This window comes from Lampetra planeri, chromosome 23, assembly GCF_965212315.1.
Source record: "Lampetra planeri chromosome 23, kcLamPlan1.2.h2, whole genome shotgun sequence".
Classification (NCBI taxonomy): Eukaryota; Metazoa; Chordata; class Hyperoartia; order Petromyzontiformes; family Petromyzontidae; genus Lampetra; species Lampetra planeri.
In genome coordinates, this window is record NC_136129.1 from 9,210,223 (window position 1) to 9,220,417 (window position 10,195).

The 10,195-nt window shown below is 45.8% G+C and overlaps 1 protein-coding gene across 1 annotated transcript; it reads right to left on the reverse strand.

Moving 5' to 3' along the window:
- Positions 1-418: 418 nt before the first annotated feature.
- On the reverse strand, positions 419-4,459 carry LOC144726442 (uncharacterized). Its single transcript, XM_078605163.1, has 3 exons — positions 4,294-4,459; positions 2,158-2,364; positions 419-1,710 (listed from the first exon to the last, which is right to left on the reverse strand). The coding sequence occupies exons 2-3, from the start codon at positions 2,252-2,254 to the stop codon at positions 701-703; spliced, it is 1,107 nt and encodes a 368-aa protein (XP_078461289.1). The 5' UTR covers positions 2,255-2,364; positions 4,294-4,459; the 3' UTR covers positions 419-700.
- Positions 4,460-10,195: the final 5,736 nt, after the last annotated feature.

Below are 10,195 nucleotides of genomic sequence, written 5' to 3' on the forward strand. Positions count from 1 at the left end.
AGCTTTTTTGGTGCAGGGATGCCTTTTTAACTGCCGCAATTAAAGGTGAAATGGAACCGGTGACCTGGATTTCATATCCAGTGTACTGTACAGTACTTACCAGTTACTGAAGGCCTTACCTACTTTATTTCCAAGTCCCAATGCGAACATTGCTGCTGCACCAGCGATGTACTGTGCCACCCGTCACCAATCTGGACAGCTTACGCTTAAAAACCATGACAATCTATGCGTATGCATTTACTCCCTTAATGAAATATATTATTCAGAATCCAAAGCCTAAAAGCACCATATTAAGTATAGCTTAGGGTGCAGTGAGGGCGTTTACATAAATTTAATTCTGGTTAAAGAATTATAAATTGTGCTTGCAAATCTCAAGTGATATTCAACATACAAACATTAAACACAATGTAAACAAGCATTAGGTCAGGGCCAATTTTATTGACAGGATAGATCAATGACACCACACTATTTTTTTCGAAGACGAATAAAAATGCATAAATACACAAAGCTAGCCAAGACAACGCAACATCAAGAGCCCCCCCAGTTTATAAACTAAGTGCCGAAATACACCAAGCGCAATCACTACTCTAAAGCTAAACATAAAATGGTTTTAATGACATTGCCAGTGTTGGAAAAACCGATTATGATTGTATTAAATAGTTGCAACTACATTTTAAAAAACCAGAACGAAAAAAACTAATCATTTTTTGAGGCTACGGGCCATCTGAATTTCAGCCATTAGATCTCTCAGGTATTTAATTTCTCGACTCAACGAGTCGGCTTTTTCATTGAGCGTACGGTTACGGTCTTCAAGCTTATCTCGCTCGACCTGCAGAATTTCAAGTTCTTGTTTCTTTTTCTGCCGGTAGCGCGTTGCGGCCGTCTTGTTCTGATCCTTCTTTTTCTGAAACCTGCCCTCGCCCGCAGGCGAATCGCTCGCCTCGGGGGACGACGGGCAGGAATCGGAGACCAACTTAACTTTGGGGAAAGCGTGGCCGCCGCCGCCGCGCTTAGGCATGCCGCTGTATGGCGTGCGCCTGCACTTTTTGGGTGTCGTCTCCGCACGTGGCACGACAACTTCCACTTTGACTTCATCTTTGGAGTCAAAGCTTTCGCCTTCTTCAGCAGAGGTGTGTTCAGGGCTTGCCTCACTCTCTGTCAAGTAGGACATCTCAAAATCAAAATCTGGTGCTGCGGGCTCTTTAATTACAAGTAGAATCTCTTGGGGTACACTTTCACATGGGCTGTCCCCATCAGTGCAGTACTCTGAAGATGGGGACAAAATGGGCGAAATCGGAGGCGTGCAAGGCGCCACCTGATCAGAGCCGAGAGAGCTTGAAGAGCAAGGAGAGCATGGTGACTGCATACAGGCTGAAGACTCGGATGAACCCAGGTTAGCCTCAATATCGAATAGTTCTATCGTGGGCAAATTATCATTTTGAAGAAGGTATGTGTCAAATTGCATTTTAAATAAGCTTTGCTGAGGATCCCCAATGTCAAGAATGGACTCGTGGTGCATATTGTCTAGACCAAACCCAGGCTGCTGGTTCAGGGGCTCTGCTTTTGGATCGGTCAGGCCCAGGTTCTGGTCCAAACAGAGGCCGCCAGAATGGAAGAGACCCGTCTCCTTTGCGAACGACAGATGATCAGTCTCTGCCTCAAGCAAGAAGTCCAAGTCCATTGTCCATTCAGGCTGTCCAAAGTCAACCACTGTGGAAGAGCACAAAAAAAAGTTTAAATCCCATACACGCGAAAAATGTGATTGACAACTGATGGAAACACAATCTTTACTTGTAGTTGTATGCTCTGTAAAAGTGCTTATTTCATAGGTCTGTGGCTCAGGTGTATTATTTAGAACGCAGGAAAATGTAATCTGCCACATGAATGTAAATATGGAAAACATATCCAAGGCCTCCAATGCATTCAAGGACAATCTCATTTTTACCTGTGTGAAAAACAATTACAGTACTGTAAACGTGTATTCCTAATCAACAAATACGATTTAACACTGCATGGGGCTTCAGTGGCCGTTTGCAAACACCAATGACGTCATTCAAATGTTTTTGGCCCGACTCACCCCACCCTGAACAAAAAAAGAAATAAAGGAATGTGGTAGAACCGGGATGGAATGGGGGTGGCCGATAAAAACGCACGCACCGAGTCCAGACAAGGGGTCGTCAGCCATCTCCAAGGGCGACCCACGGTGGCCCTGGAATATCTCCGCGGGCAAAGCTGTTGTGTTCTCCGCCATCATTTCTGTATCTTTTCTCGTGATGAATTTCAGGAGATTTTAGTGACGAAGCATGGAAGATCTTTATGCTGTCTAAAGCAGCAAGCCTGTCGTCGGTGTATGCATCGAGAGACCTGCAATGACAATGACACACGCATTTTGTTAGGACTCGTCGAAAAGGTTTGGAATAAAACGTTACCTGGAGGGGAAAAATTACCAAAACCAAACGTTACACACACGCATTAAAAAACAAAGTCCATAGGCAACAAATTAAACGACTTTTAAAATATTCGCCAACGTCGCCTTCAATTTCGTATGAGACAAGCCCGCGCACAGAGGCGAATTCTCAGTTTACAAACACGGCAAAGCCACTTGATCCACCAAACACGTGGTCACGGGGAGAAGCCAACCAAGAGCCGGCTGACAGCCAATAGCCATCACCACCCACCCCCCTACGCGACAGGGCGGCGCGTCAAAGGAGAGGTGATGGGGAAATGGCGACGGTCCAAATGGCTGCCTTAAAATAAGCCACGTGTTTCAAAACAACGCAGCTCTTTAAGATTCGCTGGGGGTTTTTGTGTGTGCTAGTAAAACTCTGAATTATCACAACTACATTATCGGGAACCCTCTCTCCACACCCCCCCCACCTCTCATATCGAGTTGACTCACATTTTCATCGACTTGTGTAAGCATGTGGATGGGTTGATACTTTATCCCACGGCGCACTAATCCGTTAAATGTTTAACTTCTTTCGCGCCGTACGAAATCTGGAGTTGCCCGACACGACTCCGTCGTTGAGCGTTTACGCTTCGGTAGTTTCCCCATTGGGTTGTTACCAGAGGTGTGGACTCGAGTCATGTGACTTGGACTCGAGTCAGACTCGAGTCATGAATTTGATGACTTGTGACTCGACTTGGACTTGCATAACAATGACTTTGTCCCACCTATGGTTGTTACCATGTACACTGTTAAAACAATCGTGGACTGTTGAATGTGTTCATGGGTGACGGGAATTGATGGAATTTGGCATTATAAGCTCGAGGTGCGAGATTGCATCCAACTTGTCAAGTGTTTTGATCCCACATTGGGTGACAACTTGAGCTTTTGTTACGCGGCCTTTCTAACCAACATTGTAAAGACTAACATCGTTACCGATTGGGACTACACCAGTAACCCTCTATATATAAAAAAAATTATCGGTAAAACCCGGGTCTCCATTTCAAAATATCACAACCAAAGTAAATTTCGGAGTCTCGCTTTAGAACCGTTTAGATTCCTTCTCCGTCACGAATAACTTCCGATGGTAACCTCAACAACGTTAGGGGGATCAGCAGTACACTCGATTATCCTCTTATTTAACCCATTATTCTCACGCGTTTTAGCCGAAGCGACTAAAATGGTTCACCCCACCACCAACCCCCTTCACGTGAAATGGCTCTCGAGATAATTCAACAAGGTGGTGGTGGCAAGTGGTTATTTCACATTGGATATCAGTGCTAAAGGACACCGTGAGCGAGTGGGTGACACGGGGGAAGAGGAATCCGCTGGGGTCGCCGTCTTCACAGCAACAACAACAGCGAGCAGGAAGCTCCCCGCCATCTTGACGCACGCTTCGTTGACGTTCGCACCCCCCTCTCCTCCACCCCCCACGTCGTGTCTAGACAACGACGTCGCCTCGAGTCGCTACATAAAACAAGGCTTACTAAGCCTTGTTATTAATGACGACACTCGCAACACGCCTATGAACGTTACACATTTGACGCCGCATTTTAACGCCCCCTCCCCCCCCCGTCAATGCGGTCGGACTCGACCGTGACCCACTTAGACGTTTGCCAACTTAATACACCGACAATTCTCACTCGACAACACAATCTTAGCTCGGTCACCACCACCACCGAATAGCGAAAATGATTTTGGTCGGGATACCGCCATGCGAGACTTTTGACCATTAACCCCCCCAACTCCCGTCGCATTATAAACGCGAGTTTTTATTTCATTTTAAAAATCGCATCAACACCGCACGAATAAACACGATCGTCGTGGCAACACTGCGCGGAACTCACGTCATGTTTGCAACTGGTGTGCGAGGTGCACTGCTCCGGCGTCACGGCGCAGCCTTAGATGTTGGCCATCGCGGCAAAATCTGATGGCAAAAGGGGAAAAGGGCGGGAAAGTGACGCGCGCGTGCGCGGGCGTTGCCTTATATAGAAGCCGCCCCCCCCACGCCCCGCCCACCCGAGCCGCAGCACACACACACATGCGTGTCCATCCGTAGCTACGCCCAACAATACAAAGAAAAGTAGTCCCGTGACAAAACAACGATTGTATTCGATTCGTCTTGTGACAACAATGGTTAATGCTCGCGTTAATTATACATGCGGAGGAGGAGTGTAATGAATTGGCTTTTTGTTTGTTTATCCGAGGTACAAGCTGGGTGTTAAAATGTAGGTTAACGCAGCGGCCAACGAGACACGTGACGAGATTATAATATAAAAACGCGAGATTAGTCGCGATTGACGGCGCTACAAATAAGAATTAATATTGTCTCGGACACGTACAGCCTTGCTTCATGTTCATCACGTTTTACTTGATTAGTAGAATTCTCATTTTGCGCAAAATGCCCAATGTTATCATTTTCATACACTACAGTATTGTTCCTTACATAAGTTATTTCGCCCCCTATAATGTTATTATACCACAAGCTACTAACGAATATAATTGTTTACATCCCTTTGTCAATCCACTTGCTGCTGGATGAAGGCTTCCCACACGGAGGGGTAATTTGACCATACTTCACCACGCTGGTCAATGGGGGTTTGTGAAGAAGGCTCATCCCTCAGTATCGATTAAGATATCTACTCCCCACTGACGTATTCGTGTAAGAATTAAACTACATTCTCAATTAATTCCCATTGACTCTAACCAGCCAGATTATATTTTACGTTTTTTCGGTAAAGTCACGTAGGTAAAAATAAATAATAAAAAGAATAGACTCTGATTAATAACGGTCTTGTTGACTCGATAATTTAGACAAGACTCTCTTACAAACACATTTAATGTTAACACAAGAAATGTCCCCTTCTGTTTGGAACCACGTTGATAACATGACTGCTGCTTCTGCTGACTCAATGTCAAGCAAATGCAAAGCTAACTTGATCTCTAAATTCAACCTCCTATCAAAGAAGAAACCAGAGCCACACATCACAAATCTGGATGTAAACAAGACCGTTATTAATCAGTCTATTATTTATATTTTTTACCTACGTGACTTTACCGAAAAAACTTAAAGAGTATGAATCCTTGCAGTCACGAAAGCTTCAAATCTAGAATATATTTTACATTAACGACGCATGATGAGGCCGTAATGCTGGCAGTGATACAAACATCATCCTTCAATATAATTCTGAGTATAGTTTTTGTTGTTCAAACGCGTTGAATTATAAAACCACGACGATCTGTCTCGAAACCAGCGAAAGTTGTTTTTGTTTTTGCATCTTTTTTGCCAAACAAACCCCGCGAGCATCAACGAGACGCTAAACATTCCACGCAAACAACACAGCGGCCGTCCGCACACTGTCTGTTGTTACTGTGACCTTATTGTTATATATTATTTAACATTGTTTCATCGTCACAACAAAGCCGGCCCTTCCTCCTTCACCAAAGGGGTTAATTAAAGAGACGCGCGCACGGATACACGCGACATCCGGAGCTCCCCCCCCCTCAAGTTGACGGTCACGCGCGTTGACGTCACCGCGCTCCTCCCTGATTGGTCGGCCCGGGGTGTGTGCACGTGAACACTGCCGCGTGATTGGTCGGCCCGAGGGGAATTGTGGTGGAGGGGTGGTCGGGTGGACGAGTGGTGTGGGTGGGGTGGTCGGGTGATGTGGGGGGTAGGGTGGTGGGGGGGTAGGGTGGTGGGGGGGGGCCTATTATTGGGGTCGATGGGGAGGGTTGGTGTGGGGGGGGTCGGGTGGAAGAGTGGTGTGGGGGGCTATTGGTGGGGTGGGGTGAATGGGGGGGGGGGCGGTGGGGGTGGTGGGGTTCGTGTGGTGGGCTATTGGTGAGGTGGATGGGGGGGTTGGTGTGGGGGGGGAGCTATTGGTGGGGGGGGAGCTATTGGTGGGGGGGGGGGTGAATGTGGGTGGGGGTGGAATTTTGCGGTCTGGAGCGGTGCGCGCTCCGAACCCGGCGACCCGAGTTCAATTCCCAACACACGCGATCCTCCCAAAACACACCGGTGGCGAATATTTCAACCGGTCCTGGGCCTCTCCGAGGTCGACTCGGCCTCAAATGAGTGCCTGAGGGTGGTGTGTAGTATAAACATCGCCACCGGGGAGACAAAGGAGGCCTGGCGTGGTGCTGGCCACCCATCACTTCATGTGCCGTGCCGGCCTTAATAGGTGCTCGCAAACAGCACTTGCCCAAACAGTCTGTTAAAGGCTATACGGGGTGGTGGGGGGGGTAATCGTTGTTGTTTTGTGCTCTGGAATCTCCCGAGTAAGCATAATAAAGGCCGACAGGCAGGTCTTTTTTTAATAATGTCTTGGCGTGTACAACAAAAGCACGCAATTTGGCCACGCTGAGACAAAAGATGAGCTCGCTTTTGAAGAATGTCGCTCCAAATCGAAACGTTAACGCACGCGTGTGTCTTGAAATCCTCATACATTTACACACGTATATTCTTGCGTTTTCAGGAGCTAAATGGCAATGTCGAGGTCTCCTAGCCACGACGAGAGAGGGCTTCAGAAGAGAGAGAGAGTTTGTGTAGTTCTGCTATTTATTCCTCCCAGCAAAGGAGGTCAGACTACAGTGGGTTACTATACGGCCCATCGTGAGGCGTTGCTTGGGCCACAATAGCACAACTGTGGCACGCGTGTTGAATATTTATATTTTTTTATACAGTACGTGACACGAATGAAGTGTATGAGTCATTCCACAATAATGTTGGCCTTCCCCTTGGCACATTCGAAGCCTCCCAACTCAAAATAGTTACAGTAATGTGCATGTACTTGCATGCGCGTGTAAACCTTTAATAAGGATGATGATGGTCTTAGGCGTGAAAACAAAAATCTCACGTTTTAATAACTGCGTAACAAAAATTGTTCCTGGGTAGTAAGTGTTATTTTCTAATTGTTAATGCCTCAAAAGTACAGAAAATGGCTCTTATTCCACACAAACTTTGCTTTTGTGATCAGGACACAAAAGCAACGTTAATAATCCACTGTATTAATAACACTGTCTAAAAAACTATGTTTTTGTTCCTGGGTAGTAAGTGTTATTTCCTAATTACTAATGCCTCAAAAGTACAGAAAATGGCTCTTATTCCCCACAAACTTTGCTTTTGTGATCAGGACAGTGATATTTTGAAATGTACATATTTTCAATGAGAAAACGTTTGCATTTGTGTCATTCCTTCACATAAAGTCCTGGTAACAAAATAAAAGTTCGTGGGGGAATAAGAGCCATTTTCTGTACTTTTGAGGCATACGCAATTAGAAAATAACACTTACTACCCAGGAAAACAAAATCGTGTTACATAGTCATATAACGTATCCCACTTATCCCGCGTGAGTTAAGAAATTACCACCCGAGGCCATGGCGGCTGTCTAAACAGAAGACGTTTGTTCAGCAAGACGTGGCTTTTCGTCAAAAATATATATATGTGCGACACGATAACTCCGTGCAAACACAACTCCCACGACGTGTAAGGCTTGGGGCAAAGCGTCTGTGGGTCCGTGTTGTGTTTTCCCTTAAAAATGTTGCGCCATCAACGAGCCTAGTCGAGGTTGTGAATTAACTAATTCGTCCCCATCTTCACTTCACACCGCTCAAACCCTGATCGGCTCCGAGCTTATTTCAATTCAGGCCTTATTGGTCACCCCGTGGCCCTTACAAATCTCAAAGTCCATCCGACAAAGTCTCGTCACAAGGGAGAAACACAGACAAAGAGAGAACTAAAATTTTTTTACCCGTATTGAAACGGATGTCCGCCGTATGGGCATGAAAACTCAATTTCCCTGTACAAGAATACGGGGTAGACACGGTATGTGACTTGCACCAAAGCGCAATAGAGTACTCTAATGTTACAAGCTAGACTACACCACCACGATGGAAGATGATGGATGTTATTCAGTGTGTACACGGTGCAAATACCGAATGTGTGTTGTGTGTGTATATAGCCGCAGTTGGCACAGTGGGGGTGCGTTCAACTGGTGCATCAACCGGTCATCTCAGCCAGCCAACCCATGGCACCTGGGTCTGTCCCTTCACGTGGCCTCAAGGTGCAAGGTGCACCTGGCCTGGCACAGGCACCGTGGTGACGTCATCGTCACTTCGTGGCGAATTGCGGGTGTTGGTATAGCCGCATTCAAACGTGTAAGCACGCAGTGTACATTTTACAATCACGTAGCGCCGTTTAATTAGCCCTTCGTCAGCAGCTATGGCCAATCTACTGTTGGATAAAGGTCTCCCTCCCCCCAAACCGCGATCTAACGCGATCCAACTTTCCAACCCTGCACACGAGCTGATTCAGTAACTCCATCTCATCATCATAATCATCGGCGGTCTGTACTCTCTGAATCCTTCCATTCCTTTGGTGCCACTCAATCTTATAACTCGTCCATCCGGGTTATCATACCTTACACCCAAGCCCACTTGATTTGCTTAAACATTTAAATTACAATTGCTTGACTTTAATCCTTGTGATCTCTTAATCCACGTGTTATTTTCTCTCTCAATGTCATTTTGCTGGGCGTCTGTGAAAAGTAGCTTTGTTGCTTATCGGATTCCTCCAGCATAAATATTCTGATTCGGATTCTAAATTCCAAGCACTCATTTTCCGTCCATGCTACTTTGGAAATTTGGAACCAGTGGGTTCCTACCAGTATTCATATTTAGCTCCTGAACATATTGCTGCCACATGTAAGGATAGAATTGCTAGGTACACACATTTTGCCGTTTTCCAGTAATGTCCCTCCTGACAGATATCCCCGAAACGTTCAGAAAACCTACGAGTCAGCCCTTATTAGTCAGGTTCATAACATTTTAAATCTAAGTATTATGAAACCTCATTGGTACAGTATTCTAACGAGATAAATATATGAACACGTAATTTTATTAAATGTAAACCGAGATGCAGGATAACTTAGATTTACGTGTAAACCAGTCATTATTACAATTCATTTACATAACTGGTTTCAATAAAAACAAATGCAGTATTGTGGTGTTGCTTACAGCGAAGGCATATGTAAACTACACTTCTCTGTATTAATAAAAAACCCATAAAACAACAAGATCTATCTTCACAACAGGAAACCGCATTGGTCCCTTTGCGAACTGGCCTTGTACGCGAATACGCCTCACCAATCTCCCTCTAACAAGTCCACTCACTAATTTTGGCACAGCTTTTAACGCCCATTCGTGAACTCAGCAGCTGCAACTCTTCCCAAGACACTCGCCGCTGTGACGTTGCCGTCCTATTTTTATTTTGCTGTGAACTGGGCGATGTGGGGGAGCTGCAGTTTTTTTTCTTGGCTCGAGTTGAAGGGGGGGGGTGGCATATTCGTCAGCGTGTTCCGCTCCGAGTCCAGAGATCTGACATCGATCGATCGATTCCCGGCCACGGCTAACATAAGTGGCGAGTGATTTTTTTTTCGAGCGGTATTGGATGGCCCTTCACCCCACCTGCACTTGCCAGCATGGTCAAAGTCCCCATGACCGACATAAAATGGGGAGGCTTTCATCCAGCAGTGGATTGACAGAGGGATGAACGTTATTTTATTTTCCAACACTATATGTCAACGCAATTTCAGGGATGTCGCCACGGTTTTGGTTGTCTTAACAAAGCGTCGTCACCTCGTGCACAATGTTTTTCGACAGCCAAGGCATGCGGAATGACATTGAATCGCCTGAAGCTACATAACTAAAATACCTTAATCTTTTATTTTTGGTTCATTCAACCACTGG

Coding starts and splice junctions, on each gene's coding strand:
- LOC144726442 (XM_078605163.1), bottom strand. CDS start 2,254: ATGATGGCGGAGAACACAACAGCTTTGCCCGCGGAGATATTCCAGGGC. Junction 1,711..2,157: donor CGACCCCTTGTCTGGACTCG/GTGCGTGCGTTT, acceptor GCTCTTCCACAG/TGGTTGACTTTGGACAGCCT.